Source organism: Pseudoliparis swirei, chromosome 22 (assembly GCF_029220125.1).
Source record: "Pseudoliparis swirei isolate HS2019 ecotype Mariana Trench chromosome 22, NWPU_hadal_v1, whole genome shotgun sequence".
In the NCBI taxonomy this organism is placed as follows: Eukaryota; Metazoa; Chordata; class Actinopteri; order Perciformes; family Liparidae; genus Pseudoliparis; species Pseudoliparis swirei.
The window spans coordinates 4,334,898-4,355,644 of record NC_079409.1 but is presented as its reverse complement, the minus strand read 5'-3'; the positions used below and the strand labels follow the sequence as shown (position 1 = coordinate 4,355,644).

At 43.0% G+C, this 20,747-nt stretch overlaps 1 protein-coding gene across 1 annotated transcript in view; it reads right to left on the bottom strand.

Annotated features, from left to right (window-relative positions):
- Positions 1-20,747, bottom strand: part of LOC130212711 (thrombospondin type-1 domain-containing protein 7A) — a 133,221-nt gene that overhangs the window by 40,649 nt on the left and 71,825 nt on the right. The window contains exons 7-12 of the mRNA XM_056443849.1: positions 19,723-19,917; positions 16,127-16,361; positions 4,530-4,645; positions 3,348-3,483; positions 2,392-2,495; positions 703-897 (exon numbers count right to left, since the gene is read on the bottom strand). Of these exons, the coding sequence (XP_056299824.1) occupies positions 703-897; positions 2,392-2,495; positions 3,348-3,483; positions 4,530-4,645; positions 16,127-16,361; positions 19,723-19,917 (981 nt within the window). The remainder of the gene's footprint in view (positions 1-702; positions 898-2,391; positions 2,496-3,347; positions 3,484-4,529; positions 4,646-16,126; positions 16,362-19,722; positions 19,918-20,747) is intronic.

Genomic DNA, 20,747 nt, shown 5'->3' with positions numbered 1-20,747 from the left:
TGAGGAGAAGTCGCCCGTCGGTTTTTCCGATAACTAACATTTCGCTCGATGCGACGATCCGTCTTTACGTCTTCGGGATGTCGCGCTATCGGTTTCTTTTGGTACCGAGCGAAGAAGACTCAAAGACAACCTCTTCAGAAAGTGCTTTAAATGCAGCCGATGACCTCGCCGCACTTTTATACTCTAAGGTTTCACATTGGGGGGAACGAAAAGCTTTTTCAAATACACTATGTCACAGTTTAAAGTTGGCCCCTCCCCTCCCTGTAAGGCGCCTTAATGCACCGCAGATCTCATTTTTATGTCAATTTGCTTTTATGGCTGCGAGAGGGGGGGGGGGGGGTGTAATCGTCCGGGGGGGACGGACGACCTGATGGATAACAAAGGCTGAGGAGTTATTTTAGACGTGTCGCTATAATCCCTCCGGAGCGTTCGGCTGGCGGGAAGCACCTGAAGAGATTTACAACCTTCTGTTTAACTTTTACTGCTCGTCTCTTGAAGCCCCCTCCCCCCCCCCTTTTAAAAACATATTCATTATTTCAAATTCAGCGTAAATTGACACTTTCCAAACCTTTTGGGATTTAATTTTTTTCAATGACTTTTCCAGGCTCCGGAAATACCCATTTTAAACTTCCATCACTTTTCCACGACCGTTGGAACCCTGCGTCTGAGAAGTCGTTAAAAAAAACACCACGGCGTGCTCACCGATCAACGCCCTCTTCCTGTTGCGGACGCCCACGCAGTCCGCCGTGCAGGACGAGAACTTGGACCAGTTGGTGAGCTGGCAGTCGTCCTGGCAGGGCAGCTGGCAGCGCTGAGTGACGGCCGGCATGGCCTTGGAGGAGCCCAGGCACTCGCCCATGTCGGCCTGCGTGCCGTCCAGCTGGCGGCAGGACACAGCTGGAGGGTTCAGAGGGACAACGGGTCAGCGCGGCTCCATCAGGCTGTAAAGTGGTCTCGTCTTTTATTCGTTTCAACAGATGGGACCGGCTGTCGGAGCAGCTACTAAAAAAAAAGGGCTAGACAATGGCCATAAAAGAGGTAATATACATACATCTATATACATATATATATGTATATGACCTCTTTTATGACCATTGTCTAGCCCTTTTTTTATAATTAATAATTAAAATATCTGAATGGAAGTTGGTACAACAAAGTTATATATATATATATATATAACTTTGTTGTACCAACTTCCATTCAGATATGTAACTATTTACTCCGCGACAACTCTTTCAGCTTTTATGTACAACAAGTGCAAACAGTTTATGAAATACGGTGCATAAAGACACGTTTAATTAAATTAGATTCAACAGCCCAGCTGGGTGTAAACTAGTGTTATCATCTGTTTGATGAATACAGCGTGAGGCTAGAAGGTCAGAAGGTCCTAGGCTCCTTAATTTAAGAGTCCAGCATCTCCGTAACCTTCCATGAAAACTTTTGGACTGAGCCAGGCTACCTGTTCCCGGTTTTTATGCTATGCTAAGCTAAGCTAAGCTAACCGACTGCTGTCTGTGTTTTCGTACTGTATGTAAAAAAGGACAGACAGCAGAGTAATACCCATTAAACTATTCCTTAAATAATTCAAAGAAACGCATGATTGCTATTTCTGCTGTTTTCTAGGACGCTCCAGCGAATCAGTAATCTCCGTACTGTCCCTTTAAGAGCAGAAAGCGACCCAAACTCGTCCTCGCCCACAGGTGAGCAGCAGAACATGAAATGGAGATTTTTTTTAAAGGGCAACTAAAGAGTCAATAAATTGATCATAACTCTATGATTTCAGATTAAATCTCCCGGGGGAACCAAAAAAATTATAATTATAATCACAGCAGACACAAAATGCACCTCCACCACGATTTGGTTTCGAAGCCTACGAGTCAATTTGTTTTTGCTCGCATCATCGCATTCTCTGCTCTTTTAATAAAAGGGTTGTTTCTTTACGTTGCAGCAATATTTCATTCTCCTCATACCGTCATAGAGAAATAAAAACCAGGACTAGAATGGACGACGAGTGTCAGACTGGTGCTCTGGACTCGAGGTCTGAGTGGACCTTTAAAGCATTTTCATGAATAAATTGATTCTTCCGTCCATTATCGTAAGCTAGCGAAACAGAAACATAAGCACTAAATAATGGCCTTCTATAGGAGCCCGAAACATAATGAAATTGATCATTCGGCGTGACCCCGACAGGGAAATTGAATTTCTATGAAAGCCTCCCGGGACCAGAAAAAGGCTACGAGGTAAATATGAGCCACAACTCCCTTTAAAGCACTCGTCACTTGTGCGTGAACGGGAGCTCGGGCAGCGAGGCCCCGAAATGTCTATTGTGTATATTAATATTGCACGAGCCCGAGAGAATAATCCTAAATGAAGAGCTGCCGGCGTGCGTACCTCTTGTCTGGAGACCCGGGCCGCAGGTCTCCTGGGCACCGGGCCGGGCCTGTCGGAGAGACCACGGCACCAGCTGGCACTTCCTCCACTTGTGGGTTTTCCACCTGGAAATGAGAGTAAATATGTCATTAAGTTATGTATTTAAGGTGCTTTTTTTCAGACCGATATTATGAGGTATATTGCACCTTTTATTCCAGTCAGCCAGGGGGAAAAATTTATATTTGGCTATTTATTTCGTCTTTTTAACAGTTTAACAAACTAACATCCAACAATGTGGTGAAAGAAGAATTCTAATTAAAAAAGTAGTGATGCTAGAGTATATAAATACTAAATTACTAGTAAAAGTTCTGCATTTAAAGTCTCGCTGTATCAGAAAAAGTATTCGTTTATAAAGGAGCGTTATTATAATTAACCTTAGCATGTAAATATTACTTTAGTGGTACATTTGGACCAGCCGGACATCATTTAAATCTCTATAAGCTCTTTGATAAATGAACCCAGTGACATGATGTCGCTACCTGGAAATGAGAATAAATATGTAATAAAGTTATGTATTCAAGGTTTTTTTATTCAGACCAATATTATGAGGAATATTGCACCTTTTTGTCCAGTCAGCCAGGGGAAAAATATATATATTTGGCTATTTATTTATTTATTCATTGTCTGTTTAACAGTTTAACAAACTAACATCGTGGTGAAAGAAGAATTCTAATTATTTACTTGAGAAAAAGTAGTGATGCTAGAGTATATAAATACTAAATTACGAGTAAAAGTTCTGCATTTAAAGTCTCGCTGTATCAGAAAATATTAGTTTTTAAAGCACCATTATTATAATTAACCTTAGCATGTAAATATTACTCTAATGATACAATTGGACCAGCCGGAGATCATTTAAATGACGTATAATCTCTTTACTAAATCAACCCGCTGACACGATGTCGCCGTGGAGCTTTCACCTGAAGCCGGGACACACTTTGGGGACCTGGCAGTCCGTCTCCTCCTCCAACAGCTCGGGGCAGTCCTGTCCCCCGTTGGACGGCATCTGGATGATCAGACGCTTCCTGGACTGCTTCCTCATCACGGCGTTGCCAGCTACACACACACACACACACACACACACACACACACACACACACACACACACACACACACACACACACACACACACACACACACACACACACACACACACACACACACACACACACACACACACAGACGTGCATGGGAAAGTGGTGAGAACAAGTCCAAATGGTCTCCAAAGCTCCGCGTGGGCTCCTCCGCTAACGCTCCTTGAAGAATCGGAGACTGCTGTCGCCAAATTCTAATTGGACCGCTATCGACACGCACGTCCGATTACTCTGGGTACCACGGCAACCACGGTGATGTCGGAAGATCCCATTAGACCTCGGCGTTGACTCAGATTAACATGACGGTGTTTACGTGTTCGGATTTGACCTCGAGTCGTTAATTAAGATGAAACGAGCCTCTGGATAGGCCTGCTGTAAACCTGCCTGTGTGTGTGTGTGTCTCTGCAAGGTGAAGACATCAACAGCCCGTAATAACTCAAATGCACGGCCGACGGAGCGGCGCGAGGAGATTTAATGGCGCCGCGTCACGCCGCGAGGTCATCAGAAGACGGACGCCGGCGACGACTCTCCCGCCGTCTGAATCGTTCTCCACGCGGCCGCCCGGCGAAGGTGACCTCGTCATCGTCATCCTCGTCCCCTCAGGTCGCAGCGGGAAAACAACGGCGTCTCGCCTCGCGGCCGCGCTCACAGAAGTCGTCCCCTAAAGGTCGCCGATCTGTCAAATTAATGATGTGCCGCGACGCGCGAGGGCGAGCGTGTGTCTGCGCGGCGGCTTAACGGCTCCCGCCGCCGCCGCCGTTGTTTTTTCCCCAGTCAATTTGAACCCGTGTATATTTTTAGGCGACGTGATTAATTGTTGCTTGTTTATTATTATTACTGAAGCGTGAAACCACGACACGCCAAATGTTGTGTAAACGCCGCTAATGAAGCCAGACGGAAAGCTGAATAAATCAAATGAAACACAGCTTGTGTTTAGAGAATATGACTCTTATTTTGTTATCTTTCTTCCTCTGTGATCTGTAAGTTGTATTTATATTTATTTCGTACCTGCGTCACAAGCGATGGGACACGGCGTCCAGTCGCTGAAGGGCGTCATGATGCAATCCTTCTTGCAGGGCAGCTCGCACGGCCGCACCGTGCCGGGGCGCGGCCCGTCTGGACACCTGGGCAACGGGAACACACACACACACACACACACACTGTGAAGTAACACTGCCGGGAACTCTTTGCACACACATTAAAATACACGCTCCAAAAGCGAGGTGCTCATTTTAAAATCGCCCAAAAAAACCAGAAAATCACAGGTTTCATCTCCCTGACCTTTTGACCTCCAACCAGTCAAAAACAAACAAACTACACTTTGTGGATTTCTGGTTATTTCTACTTTTTTTTCCTTCTTTCTTTCTGGTTTCCTCATCTAGAAACACAAGCGAGCGTAGCGGGGGGATCCTGTAAGATTTACAGGTGACTCTGTGGTGTCGGTTACAGGCCCTTCACCCTGTTAACGTTTTTTGGGGGGGGGGAGTTCTTGTGATCAGAATGGAGGGTCTGAGGATGGAGGGTGTTGCATTTTGAACAGGATGTAAAATGTGAGATATTAGGCCGTATCAATTCAAAACGCTTGGCAGTCGACACGGATGCCTCTTCGTTATAAAAGGAAGATTAATCGCACGACACATTTTGTTTTCGGGCAACGATCCAAAACGTCCAGAGTCCAAAATTGCAAAGTGTTCCCAAAGTGAGTGATGATTTTGTTCCAGAGAAAGTTGAACTCAAAATCACCGGCTGACATTATTTTATGTCGTAGAACAAAACCCATAAAACTAGTTTTCAGGCATCCGACCTCCCCAAAAAAAACATCAAAAAGCACAACATCACCTTCTAAAGCACCACACAGGCAGAAACACACTCCTTCAGTTCAGTGTGTTATGCAATCTGATGACTTCTGTGACCCCAGATGCATTAAATTATATTTAACTAGAATGGGCACTCGGTAGAGTGCATACCTTCACTTATCACAAGATTGGGCATTGAATTATGAACATTTTGGCATTATTTGCATGCCAATTGGATAAAAATTGACCGTACTATGGTAAAAAGAAGATTTTGACCTTTTCGTGACCTTGACATTGACCTTTGACCCGATCAATCCCAAAATCTAATCAAATGGTCCCCATATAATAACCAATCATCCCACCAAATTTCATGCGATTCGGTTTAATACTTTTTGAGTTATGCGAGTAACACGCATACAAATAAATAAATAAATAAATACAGGGCGATCAAATCATAACCTTCCGCATTTTCAATGCGAAGGTAATAAACGACATCTGTATTGAAAAGTGGGTCGATCTCCTCTGCTTGAGAACTGGCTGAACATTTGAGTGTAAAGTGAAGTTACAAACTCAATGAAAGTCTGAATAATCTTCATTCAAAAGGCCCTTGATGAAGAGAGAATGAATCAACGGGACATCGCACATCAAACTGAAGTTCAACCGACAAAATGATTGAATATTCACATTTATCCCACCTGAAAGAAAATAAATGAAATTTTGTTCCTGAATATTAATATAAAAGCACGTTACTTTATCAGAACAACTACAACAAAATAACGGGCTTATCGCCAGTAGACCCGTCTCTGACATGAAGTCATCGTTGTCTTTGAGGAGAACGTATTTTACTGTGTGTTTCATACGTCGTCAATTCAAAATAATTCTCCCAATCCCTGTAGATGTGAAGTCCTCATATAATCAATTCAAGGCGCGTCATTGTTAACCTTCGATGCCGCGTCATCACAACCAAGCGTGTGTCCTCCAGTCCTCCAGTCCTCCACCGAGCGACCTCTGACCTCTCCGGACCACTTTCTGGAGCTCCGCCCCCCCTCGATGACTTTTCTTTTTATATATATATCCCGACAGCACACGGCGGCCGGGATATAAACCACGTTTTTAAGGCTTTAATAAATATCGCTGTGAGGTTCTGGCTCGCCGGCCATCTGGGTTTTTCTTTGAATGCAGAATGTAATTACTCCAGATGCACAATCTAGGGCAATAAAAAACTGATGAAAACCTCGGTAATCACATCCAGTTTACGACTGATGGACGCCATCTGGCTGCTCGAAAGACAACGAGAGGAGGGGGTCGTGCCCCCCCCCCCCCCACACGGGGGTATGTTAAGTCTACACGGGGGCCGTTCACAGACACTGGTTAGGAGCGCTTGTTTTAACTGGATTCTGCTATCGTAGAGGGATGATATCCTATTGATGGCATGGAATAGTAAAGGGGCGGGGTCAAGCCGAGGTTTTTAGAACAAGGGTTATCGTGGGTGATCTTCAGTCATCCGAGCACCTCGAGACGATAAATAGGGTCGAGACCGAGCCCGCTGGGGGGGGGGGGGGGGGGTCATGTTCAACGGTGCCTCGTCGTCAGGGAGGGAAGAGATGCGGCGAGGATGGAGAGATTTATCTTTTTAATACCGACAGACGGAGCTAAATCCCTCTGGAGCGGGAAGACAAATCCCCCGGTGTGTTTGGTGCGAGCCCGCGGGGAGAAGAGAACGGACGCCGGCTGCAGCGGAGGGGGGGGGGGGGGGAGGATGGAGGGGGGGGGGGCCTTCAGCTCCGTAAAGAAGCGGATGAACAGGTGTCCCGCCGGAGGACGCCTCACCGGGAACCTGCAGGACGATCCATTTGATGTATAAAGAGCAGCGTCTCCAGTCTGCTGGGATTCATGCAGCTCTTTATCAAAGGGGGGGGGGGGTCTGCAGAGAAGACACAAATAATACAGCGCGCATACATTAGCAAAGATCTGAACACAATTGAAGAATCTACGGAGAACAGACGGAGTAGCAATTCATTTCACGATCGAGCCAATAAACGAGAGGCTGAGTGAAGCCACTGAGTCACGTCTTAGAAATAAACTGATGAACACAACTTTTCATTTTCGCTTTGTCACAAACTGTTTGGCTCCAAATCTGATTTATTAAAAAAAAAATTCAATAATTAGGATTTTGAGGATGTTTTATTGGCTGGTTAAAGGATCAAATCACTCGTCAGATTAGGACGAATCAAGATCTGAATAATAAAAACAAAACGTCAATGCAAATAGATGCACAGATGTTTTTTTGGGGGTAAAAATCCTCTTTCCAAAGTATTTGTTTCTTTTTTAATTGCTTCTTTACATTATGTTTGATTCCTTGTGAATTCCCCTCGTGAGGGATCAGAGCACCGAGCTGCTTCTCCATGCGACTCCCGGAGCTCGTTGACAAAGAGGGGATTAAACCTCCGACCTTGTTATTATCCCTCCGCCGGATCGCGTAAGATCTGGAAAGTACTCGAGCAATAAAACAATAAACCTATTTAGATAAAACCCCCGGGGTTATACGGCTTGACTTTGATCCGGGCTCAACGCGCCCTGAATACCAAACTACAGGACGGAGAGACTCCTTCATTCGGCCATGAGCGCCATCTTTCCCTCCCCGTGTGTCTAGCTGCACAATTCATCTGCATTTTTATCGAAATAGTCATAAAATAAAATATTGTCTGATTTCATCTCGTATTCTAAGGACTTCTTTGTTCCTTATGCAACAAAAAATCATTTAAAATCATTTGTATATGATTTTTCAATGAACATGAGAACGGTGACGTAATAATTAGCATTACCCGCAATATCTGGATCATCATAGTAATCGAAATGAAATTCTAGATGCTTCTTTAGAGCCGAACCCTAACCACACTTTGGTTGGATCTATAACATACTTTTATATTCAGAATTACCGCTTGAATTTTGCACTTTTTTAAAACCAGAAATAAAGAAATGTTCCCTGTAATTCGATGCAAAAAAAATAAAAAAATTGCAGGAAATGAAGTGTTTTTACACAAAAAATGTTCATGAGGAAAAGACCCTGAGATGAATATGTGTCTGTAATGAAACCAAAACCTGTACGCCTACGTTTGAATAAACAGACCCTGGATCAGCCGAAAGTGTGAATTAGTGGGATTAGCACATACTATATATATATATATATATATATATATATATATATATATATATATTATATAATATATATATATATAATATATATATATATATATATTATATAATATATATATATTATATATAAATATATAAATACATATATAAATATATAAATATATATATAATCCCAGGAGAGCAAAAACTAATCGCCGTGTGGTCAGTAACTTCCTGTGGGCACATAAGTCTCCATATCCGACACCTCCAATTGGATTTTGGGTAATAAGGTGAACGGGTGCTTCTCTGTTCATTTGAATGTAAATGTCTCTCTCTCTCTCTCTCTCTCTCTTTGCTCGCTGTGTGTTTCAAGTGCTTCACATTCAAAGAGTCGACTCAGGTTTCCCTCCACAGAGAGGACACGCCCCCTTTTTGTTTGCCTTTTAACACTAATCACACTGCAGGCCGCGCTAATGATGGGTATTATCCAAAGTGTGATGATTAAAATTCAATTATCCTCAAGTTGGCGGACCACAACACTAACAACAAAATGTGAAGTCATCTACGTATTATTTTATCATATGTACATGTTGTTGTTCCTCTGGTTTCCGCCCGTTGTCTCTAATATTGTCTTTGATTGAAATATTTTGTCAGTTTTTTTGAGGATATTTCTGTTCACCGCAGTATTTTATATCACACACACATTCAACCCTTCACGTGTGTGTGTGTGTGTGTGTGTGTTTAACGCAGCGGGAAAACTGAAAAAATTAAGCCATCCGGAAATAGCAAGTTTTTTTTTTTTAACTGACTCGCCGGTTCCAGTCGGCGTCACCGCCATCCCATAATGACAATAAGACGGCGGGGGAAGCCGGGCCGACGGTTTACGGTTAATCTGTTCGGCGAGAGGAAGCGGGGCTTATTTTTTCCGGGGTAAGAACATTGAGCAGACGGTTGAGCGGGATGAAGCGAGGAGACTCAAATCCAAGACCTGTCAGTAGCTTCAAGTGAGCGTACACACACACACACACACACACACACACACACACACACACACACACACACACACACACACACACACACACACACACACACACACACACACACACACACACACACACATGGTCTGGTGGGAGGAGATAAGGCCAAATTAGTTTCACGATCAAAATAACGGACGACAACAAAAGGAGAACATCGCCGCTCGTTTGCTTTAGCCTCTCGGCGGCGTCTTCGGCCTCAAAGGAAACACGGGGTGACCACGCGACCTCCATTAGGCAACACGACCGGGGGGGGGGGGACACACACGATCGACTGGGCTTCATACTTTGGATGTGATTATACAAACAAACACAGACTGTCACAATCAATAAGCAGACGTTGTTGTTGTTGTTTCCTCGCACCATAACAGCTTTCTCGATGGGATGATAGCAGCCCGAGGCGCTGACACATTTGTTTGACAGTTAGTATTTATGTGTGTGTGTGTGTGTGTGTGTTCGCTGCCTCAGGCTGCTGATAGAGGCTCAGATCCATCGGAGCCGGAGGACACATCTGCATACGCAGGCAGGCGCCGGCCATGTTTGGTTGTTCTGCCCGGATCCCCCCCGGGGGCACCGATAAAGACCACCTGACGGTTCGGATATTTTAAGACACGCAGTGCAGAAAAAAAGAGAATAAATCAAAAAATGAAAATATATATCTATATTGAGTCACAGTCTTGAGTGCAGGCGAGTCGCTGAGCAACAGATGGTCCGGGAAGGAAGAGCTGCTGCTTTGGTCCAATAATCAAGGGCTAAACAGAAAGTTACCATAAATATATATAAATATAACTAAAGTGAGAATAAATGAGAGTAAACTTGTCGTTCAGATGCTTCCTGGTTAGTATGAAAGTGATTTGACTCAAATAACTCGTCATTAACTGAAGTTTTAAAGTCAGATTCTTCCCGTGTATTTTCAAAATAAACTTCCAACCTATTTTGTTTTTTAAGCTTACTTACACAATACTTTAGTTTAGGAGAAGACGGTGGTTAGGTTTAAAAAAAAATAAGTATCCTTGTTACATGAATGTGGTTAATAAGTACAGAAGTTGGGTGACTTCACTAAAATAAGGTAAAATAACTTTGAACATGTTTCACATGAGACTTTAACGGCGGTCTGCTGGGTGAAAGTCATTTGGTTTGTCTGACCCGTCCCACCTCCCGTCTGTTCTCCAGGCTCACAGTGAGTACATCAGTTTTTAAAGCTAATATTTGATGAAACAAACTAATTTCTCAATTGTTTTGCCGATTATTGACATGATTAAATGATTTGACTGCAAGTATTTGGGAATATTTGACTTTTTTTGTCTCAAATAATTGCTGAATGGCAACTAACCGATCTTTCTTCATTTCTTTTTATATACAGTTGTTTTATTCTAATGTTTTTGGGGATTTTATAAAGTAAAGGTATATAATTTGAGTTAACGCTGCACCCCGAGTTCTTTGCCTGTATGTGCATGACGATCCTAATAAAGTTTCCATTATTTCCCGGTTGTTGGTGTCGACGTGAGACTTCTGTTCATCCTCCTCATCGCGCCGCGGCTCCTTTGTATGCGCGCTGTCGTTCTGCTCAGTAATCTGAATTGTTTGTTGTCTGTTCCTTTTAGCTCATGCATGTTAATTACAGATGACTTGGCTTCTTCCAGCTCTCCTAATTGCCTCACGTTGATTTGAAAACTTACCTCATCAGAGCTCTGATTGCCAGACCTCTTTCATAGCTGACAAACGTGGCTAATTGGCAATCAAACTGACACCGCCACCCCAGTTTGTCATTGTGAGAGGAAGAGTCAAAGTCATTTCCCCCGCGAGGTTGTTGAAATCATGTCCCGTGTGTGTGTGTGTGTGTGAGAGAGCTTGTCTGCACGCTGGTTTACAGCCCGTTTCTGGAACCCCGCCAGTGACCGAGTCCTGAGGAAAGTCCACCCTAAAGACTCTGAACATCGTCTTTTTGAAGGCTTACAGCAGCAAGCACACGCAAAGGGACTCGATAACCGGAGCCGGGTCGGATGAAGGAGCGAGGGAAGCTTCTTCAGCACCACGGACAGCACCGCCAACAGTACCACGGACAGCACCAGTGACAGCTCCACGGAGAGCACCACCGACAGTACCACGGACAGCACCATGTACAGCAGGCCTATTCAACTAGCGGCCCGCGGGCCGGATACGGCCCGTTTGAGTTTAACTCTGGCCCGCAAGACTGCCTGCAAATCAGTATAGCTTGGTAGAAAAAATAAACTGACGGACACGCCTCTTTTGCTCAATCGATCGCATGACATTAAAAAATTGGCCCCGCCCCTGTCACTTTCTCTATAGCGCCACATTACAGCAGCAGCATTTCATTTCTGTCTCTCACGCGTCGCGTTAACTCTGCTCTGCCCGGTTTGCGCAAGCAGACCAAGCAAAGAAAAAATCACTGCCCCCCCCCCGTCCCGTCGGTCGACCGCCTTGACTTGGTCACATAAAGTAGCTTGCATGCTGAAAAGTGTGAGCACCCTGGGTTACATCTTTATGTACGCACCGTGTTGGTTGCGGTGTTACACCCTACTGGTTTTCAAACCTACTGGTTTCCCTGGATGCGTTGTGTTCTCTTCACATCTGCAGCGGGCTCTGTCTTCCAGATTCGTCACACATTCACAAACATATCTCTTCATATCCATTTCGGCGATTACGATTGTATAAGTGAGCAGTGCATCACAGCCACGGATGAAGAAATACATTTTAGAAAAAAGAAAAATATAAAGATCGCCCGACCTGGTTTCGATCTCTTTGACGCAAAAGGAGTCTGCACTCAAAGACATGCAGTCTGTGCGCTGCGCCACCAGATATTAGTTTCAGCCCAAGTAATTTATATTTTGATCCATTAAGTCACATTTCTTATGTTTATCTGAAACAACTGGTTGCTTGAGCGGATATTTACACTTTGAAACATGTTTATAGTGATGCTTTATAACACACCACACACCACAACACCGACGTTTTTTCGTGTGACTGTTTACCTGTGGAAATATACATTACTGTTTTTCATTTTTAGCCATTATTTGATCAATATTCTGTGCGGACGTGATTTTCTTATTCGGCCCACTTGCTACTGAAGTTGAATAGCCCTGATGTACAGCACCACGGAGAGCACCGCCGGTCCACGAAGGAGCCCCAGAGTCTAAGAAGAGACTTACTGTAACTCTCCTTCTTACTGTAACTTACTGTAACTCTCCTTCTATCCACTGATGGAAACTGAAGCTGTTTTTGTGGTGTCTAAACCCTAGTGGAACATTTTGTTCCCTCTTTTGCTGTGATCAATGTATTTATTTTATTTATTCATTTTAATCCTTTTTCTTCCTTTTTTAAATTTATTTATTTTATTTATTTTATTTATTTTATTTATTTATTTTATTTTATTTATTTTATTTATTTTATTTATTTTATTTATTTTATTTATTTTATTTATTTTATTTATTTTATTTATTTTATTTATTTCATTTATTTTATTTATTTTATTTATTTCATTTATGTTATTAACTTTATTTTATTTATCTTATACATTTTATTTATTTTATTCATTCATTTCATTTATCTTATTTATTTTATTTATTTTATTTATTTTATTTATTTCCCCATTCCGCAATTGCAAAACAATCTCTATGCCATATGCATCTCATTTGCAGAACACACGTTTTTTGGGGGGGTTGAATGCCAGACATGTTCTGGGTATTGTCGCCAAAATCTTTCTTTCTGTGATAAAAAAAAAAAATACCCGCGAGACCCGAGATACTTAGCATGTGCAGCGTAAGATCGCAGGTTTCTTCCAAATATGTTTCAGGCTAAATTGGCAGCTCAGGTGTTTGGTTAATTATTGTTTTGTTATTGAAAAAGTTCAAAATAAGCAAAATAAGGAAATGAAAACTATGCAGGAGTTTCTGAATGATACAAGTATAAGATCACCGACCACTACAACGAAACAGAACAACAAACACCTTTTTCAAACACAGAGCCAGCAACACAAGCCTCTGCACACACTGCAGTAGTGATGCTTCCATCCAGTCACATGGATTTAAACTGTCAAGAGGATCAGATCGATTCTGAAGGATTGTCAACGTGGGCTCGTTCACCTCAAAGACAGAGAGAAAACACATCAGTGACAACAAAGAAAGAAAGAAACATTGTGTACTGCGGCTTTAAAGTCTGTTTTGAAGTCAATTTTCTTTCTAATATACACGCGATGCCCAATAAAAAAGCCCAGAATAACCGTCTTAACGCTCGGTTATCCCCGTCCAGTCTGTTTCTATTTTATTCTGCTAAAAAAAAACATTCCAGGTAAAAAAAACATATTTAAATAGACTATGTTGTCATTGCTTTTGTCACAAAGGTGCCGTATCATCGGGATGTCCCAGTATTGCTTTAACGTTGACCTGATGACCTTTACAGGTGGGGATGTCTGTCAGTGATTTGATTGATTCTTTTGTTCCGGCAAAAAGTGAAACAATAACCCCAAATAACTATAGAAATGACCCGATGACCCTCGGGGGGCGTCAGGTCATCCCCCGTGTGATTGACGGACGGTTTTAAAATGTCAAACCTTCCTGGTATATTTAGACTAAAGCGCGTGACCTTCGAACTAGAATCCGTCGGGGTCCACCCCCCCCCCCCCTGCTGGGAGGCCGAGCGGTTGCCCCGAGGGGAGTCCGCTTTGTTCTCTCGTCGCTCTCTCGCCTCCTTACTGGAGGAACGATACTTGATAATGTAAAAGTCATCGACCGCCGACAGAGGAAGAATCGACCAACGGTCGGTGTCTCGATGCCGTTACCCACGACAACCGTGCCGCTCTCCGCCCCGCCCCTGTGTGTTTCTGTCAGACTCATGTAATGTGTTCATGTGACTCTGTAACGCTTCCTTCTGGTCACATGACGTCTATTGTTCTGTCCATCCTGGAGAGGGGTCCTCCTCTGTGGCTCTCCTGAAAGTTTCTTCACTTTTTTTTTCCTGTGAATTTTTTTTCTTCTATTTTATTTGGGAGTTTTTTCCTGATCCGATGTGAGGTCAAAGGTCAGGGATGTGAAGTATGAGTACAGGTTGTAAAGCCCTCTGGGGCACATTTATACAAAATAAACTACATTAAATAGAATTGTGGTTCAAATTCTTTTTTATGAAAACGCCCTGACCTTTGACCCCTGATACTGTACGTGTAAACTCAAACCACACAACACAACACACTACGACCCTTTAGCTCATTCCTCTCCTCGATGATAATGTAAAACAGGAGGAGGAGGAGGAGGAATCCGTTGGTATTGAGTTAGAGTCAGAAAATAAAGATGCATTAAAGGACCCTTTAAAAAAAACCAATCTTCTTTGGACACCAGCCAATCAGCTCCTTTGTTGTCGGGGGGGGGGAGGTTGATCATCGGAAGCACAAACTTGGCGGACGTTAACTCGACGTTCACTCCGGTCTCCAGGAGCGAAACCCGAAATAAACCATCTCGTCTTGCCTCTCATCCGCCCCGTGATTACATTAGCCTCAAAGTATCAATCCCATTTAATTACCGTCATTATCATCAATGACAAATTACCAGCAGCCCCCCCCACACACACACACATACACACAACAAAAAAACGGCGAGGGTTAATTAGACTTCCAGGAGACGGAGATATTATGATTTTTTATCTGCGGTCGCCTGCGAAGACGAGATATGAACCGGAAGTTCACTCCGGCAGCGTCTCCTTTTTACACTCCTGCTGCTCCTCTCATCTGCCCCTCACCTCCTGACTCCTCTTTTTTAAAATGTTTTTAATCTCAATGTCACACACACACACACATACACACACCTGGGCACACACACATCTTCATGCACCATGCAGTCTAGCTCCGGATCGACCAACACGACTTTAACGTCTTTTTTTCTGACGCTCACAGATTTCTCTCTGACCTCAGATGAAAAAGTATTTCTGGTTATAATTTCAAAGAATCATTTCACACATCAAAAGACCTGCCGGCTTACTGCGTGTCCTCCGATTCAGCAGATTTAACTGATTGGTTTCTCCCGTTCGGATAAAGTCGTCCAAATCCGGGGAAATCAGCCTTTTAAAAAAGAAATTCAATGTTCTCTCGACGCCTCGCGACTTGCAGCCGGCATCGGCTCCCGAGGTGAGCGACGCGTTTTCATTTCCACACGATTCTCTCCGAGAGCTAATTTCACAGTCGTGAAACGTCTACGAGCCGAGAAATAACTCGGGGAGTCTAAAAAAACGAGAGCGGATGAAAAGACCCGGGAAAAAACAACAACAAGCTAGAAGGGGCACTCGGTAGAGCGCATACCTTCGCATATCACAAGAATGGGCATTGAATTGTGAACATTTTGGCATTAGTTGCATACCAATTGGATAGAAATTGACCGTGCTATATATGGTAAAAAGAAGATTTTGACATTTTCATGACCTTGACCATGACCTTTGACCCGATCGATCCCAAAATCAAATCAAATGGTCCCCGGATAATAACCAATCATCCCACCAAATTTCATGCGATTCGGTTTAATACTTTTTGACTTATGCGAATAACACGCACGCACGCACGCATACAAATACACGGCGATCAAAACATAACCTCCCGGCATTTTCAATGCAAAGGTAATAAAGAGGAAGGAGGACTCACTTCTTGGGCGGCACCTGTCCCACGTTGACCCGGACGCAGATGACCTTGCGGGTCTGCATTCCCGTGGCGCAGGCACCCGGAGGGGCGCCCGCCGAGGAGGCGTTGAGGGCGGAGGCGGAGGGGTCCTCGGTGCAGGGGCCCCAGGGCCCCGTCTGCCAGTGGTACACGGTGCAGGGGTGCTCGTTGCAGTTCCTCACCTCCTGCAGGGAGCTGCTGTTGGGGCACAGGGCGCCGCCTGAGGAGCGGCACAACGCGGCCTGAGAAACACACTTCACGGGGAGGAGCGCCTCCTCGCTTCTTCTCCTACGGATTCAATGACTTGAGAACGTGAGCGGAGTCGGCAGCCGAGCTTTCAGCCCATTGTTTGGGTTTTTTAAGGCTCTCGCTATTCTTATTTCGCTCTTTTCCACCACAGAGACAGTAAAAAACCAGGGGAGACATTGACATGTTTTTAGGGGGCACTTTTTCCCTCACTGACAAAAATCCAGGGACATTTAAAAATAATTTTTTTGAAACTTGAAATAACATTTAACTTTTGTTTAAAATAATAAATATACTTATTTAGGCTGACATGATATGAGTAATTGTCACAAAAAAAGGCAATACTAATACTATTAGACAATAATAAGACTATTAGGCAATAATAAGACTATTAGGCAATAATAAGACTATTAGGCAGTAATAAGACTATTAGGCAATAATAAGACTATTAGGCAATAATAAGACTATTAGACAATAATAAAACTATTAGGCAGTAATAAGACTATTAGGCAATAATAAGACTATTAGGCAATAATAAGACTATTCGGCAGTAATAAGACTATTAGGCAATAATAAGACTATTATACAATAATAAGACTATTAGGCAGTAATAAGACTATTAGGCAGTAATAAGACTATTAGGCAATAATAAGACTATTAGGCAGTAATAAGACTATTAATTAGTAGTTTACAGATTAAAAGTGTTTTCTTAGATTTATTTTACAAAAAACAAACAGAAAACATAAATCAGATAATCGTATTCAATTTGATTCTTATTTCTTTATGGTTATTTATTGTTATTGCAATTTTCTTTAACAACTATTAACAATTCTAACTTTATTTCTTAGTTTTTTTATAATTACAAATTATATTTATAGATTTGTTGTTGTGTACCGACCTAGTACTGACAATACAAATAGGAAAAAGAACAACAACAAAACTTCACTACTTCCATCTGTTGTCCCCCCCCTTTTTTTCCCTCTCCCTCGTCGGCCGTCCGCTCGGCCGTGACGACGGACGACCTCGTCGGCTTCTCCGAGAGTCCGAGCTGAACACTGAATCACACGACGACCGCCGCCGCCTCAGATAAAGACCGTGATGGCGGCCGAGCGTGACTCCGACAATTCGGAAACATAAACAACATAAACAACAACAACAGCACAAGGGAGTTATCTGCGTCTGCAGCGGGACAAACGGAGCCGTAAACACCGACTCACACTGAAAGAGGAAGAGGCCCTTGAGCTTCATACACTCCCATAAATGATGAGGAAGGTGGAGCTACATCGGGATTATTGAGGCATATTCATGATTTCATGGGCGCGTAATCCTTGGCTGGTTGCTCTTTGATATGCGCCCTGTATCCTAAAGCTGGGGTACGGTTTTGGGCCGATCTCCTTTTGGGGTTTTCTAAATCTACGACACACACAGCCACGACATGTCTAGCCTAACGTCAAAAGATTTACCGAAAAGTTCCGGAAACTTTGGCACCTGAGTGAGACCTTCGATGGATTAAGGTGACACGTGTTAGTGTGGCAGGTGAGTGAAGCAACGGCAGAAAACAACTTAAAAAAGCTATTTCACACGTGGCCCACGAGCCCTGGCTGTATCACAAGGAACTTTGACCACACAGGTAATAAACAGGTAATAAACAGGTAATAAATAACAGGTGATAAACAGGAGGTGATAAACAGGTAATAAACAAGGGGATCTGGTCTCGGTGCTCCAGGAGTCTAAATCTAATCTAAATCACAAGTCGACCAAAAGTTTAAAGATTTTTTTTAATTCTGTCGCTATTTTTTTTTAAAGCACCAAAAAAAGCCAACAAGTTTCATCATTTTTGCAACGTGTCGACACAAAGCCACAAGTTTAACCCGGTTAATTACAGCGTTTACCCTCAATCACTGTGATCCTGGCCACAACCATCGCTGTGACTGTGAGGAAAACACACACACAAACACACACACGTTGAGATAAGACCAAAAGAAAGACAGAAAGACAAGCCGCCGCACGCGGAGGTTTAAACCAAAGCGTGTTGTGATCCCGGAGACCGATAAAAAAGAGCGAGGAGACGGACCAATAGGAAACGAGCACCGATAAGCAGACTGCTGGAGATAAGGAGCGAAATGTGTGTGAAATCCAGACGAAGGGTGAGTGACAGAGAAGTACGACTTGACAGGCCAATAACACCCTACACGAAGGAGAATAAGATGGAGGAGTAAAAGAAGGAGGAGAAGAAGAAGAAGGAGAAGAAGATGAAGGAGAAAAAGAAAAAGAAGAAGATGAAGGAGAAGGAGAATAAGAAGATGAAGGAGAAGGAGAAGAAGAAGAAGAAGATGAAGGAGAAGGATAAGGATAAGAATAAGAAGAAGAAGGAGAAGAAGAAGAAGAAGAAGGAGAAGAAGATGAAGGAGAAGGAGAATAAGAAGATGAAGGAGAAAAAGATGAAGGAGAAGGAGAATAAGAAGATGAAGGAGAAGAAGAAGAAGGAGAAGAAGAAGAAGAAGAAGAAGAAGAAGGAGAAGAAGAAGAAGGAGAAGAAGAAGAAGGAGAAGTAGAAGGAGGAGAAGATGAAGGAGAAGAAGATTAAGAAGGAGAAAAAGAAGGATAAGAAGAAGAAGAAAAAGAAGAAGATGAAGGAGAAGGAGAATAAGAAGATGAAGGAGAAGGAGAAGAAGGAGGAGAAGAAGAAGAAGGAGAAGAAGAAGAAGGAGAATAAGAAGATGAAGGAGAAGAAGATTAAGAAGGAGAAAAAGAAGGAGAAGAAGAAGATGATGAAGAAGGATAATGATAAGAATAAGAAGAAGGAGAAGGAGAAGAAGAAGGAGAAGAAGAAGGAGAAGAAGATGAAGGAGAAAAAGAAGAAGATGAAGGAGAATAAGAAGATGAATGAGAAGAAGGAGAAGAAGAAGGAGAAGAAGAAGAAGAAGAAGAAAAAGAAAAAGAAGGTGAAGGAGAAGAAGAAGGATAAGAAGAAGAAGAAGGATAAGGATAAGAATAAGAAGGAGAAGAAGAAGGATAAGGATGAGAAGAAGAAGAAGGATAAGGATAAGAAGAAGAAGAAGAAGAAGAAGGAGAAGAAGAAGAAGAAAGAGAAGGAGAAGAAGAAGAAGAAGGAGGAGATTTGGTTCCTTCACAAAATAGATCTACCTGTTGATTTTCTTTTTCTTTCGCACATTTATGTTTTTATACTTTTAGTTTTTCCTGTATATTTCAGAAATTCTCATGTTTTCCTCTAAATATCCCCCCCCCCCTTGTTTTAATAAATGGTGGAATAGAAGTTCATCTCCTCCGATAATTCTTACGTACGTAAGGTCACCCCCCCCCCCCCCCCTCACCTTCCCCGGCGTTGTAGGCCAGGACGGAGCGCGTCCTCAGCCGCTTCCCCTCGGCCGTCTTGCTGGAGCAGGTCTGGGAGCAGGAGGACCACGGCGTCCAGGAGCTGAGCACGCAGTCCCTCGAGCAAGGCACCTCGCAGGGCTCGGGCTCCGGAGCCGGGGAGGAGGCGCAGAGACCCCCGTCCACCTCGCCTCCTGAGGAGGAGGAGGAGGAGGAGGAGGAGGAGAAGAAGAAGAAGAAGAAGAAGATTTGTTTCCTTCACAAAAAAAGATCTACCTGTTGATTTTCTTTTTCTTTCGCACATTTATAACTTTATACTTTTAGTTTTTCCTGTAAATTTCAGAAATTCTCATATTTTCCTCTAAATATCCCCCCCTTTGTTTTAATTACATGTATTTATTTCTCTCTTTTCATTTCCCCTCGCACAACGTGGTGGAATAGAAGTCCATCTCCTCCGATCATTCGTACGCACCTTGTCTTCTCATTCATTTAATTAAATCCTAACTTCTCATTAAGTCGATTTATTTTTAAAGAGACAAACTAGAGTCAGAGTAATACTCTCTTCACAATAATGAGGTGACACCTCGCAATTAATCTATCGAAAATATATAATTTAATAAAGAGACGCGCCGACTAGTTAATGATACAGAAGAAGTATTTTCCTCATGTTTATTAGTGATGGGATTTCAGGAAAACTCAACCTCTGTAATTATCACAAAACGATGCTGAATCATAAAGAGCCGTCCACTCTTCACATTTATGACGATATAATCGTCCATCTGGTTGCCAGGTAACGCCTCCTTTGTTTTGGGCTTTTTATTTCGTGCCTAAAGTCTTCTGTTGAATGTCGTAACAGATGGTTTTCGCATTTTTTTTGCCGTTTATTGGCTATTTTTTTAAATATTCCAGATGCGTTTTCCGGGGGTAAACTTTGTTACTGAGAAAACCGCCATCTGCGTTTCCATGGTAACGACTCCAGCCCGGGAAAAAAACGTGAAGCTTTTTATACACCGGAAGCCGATGT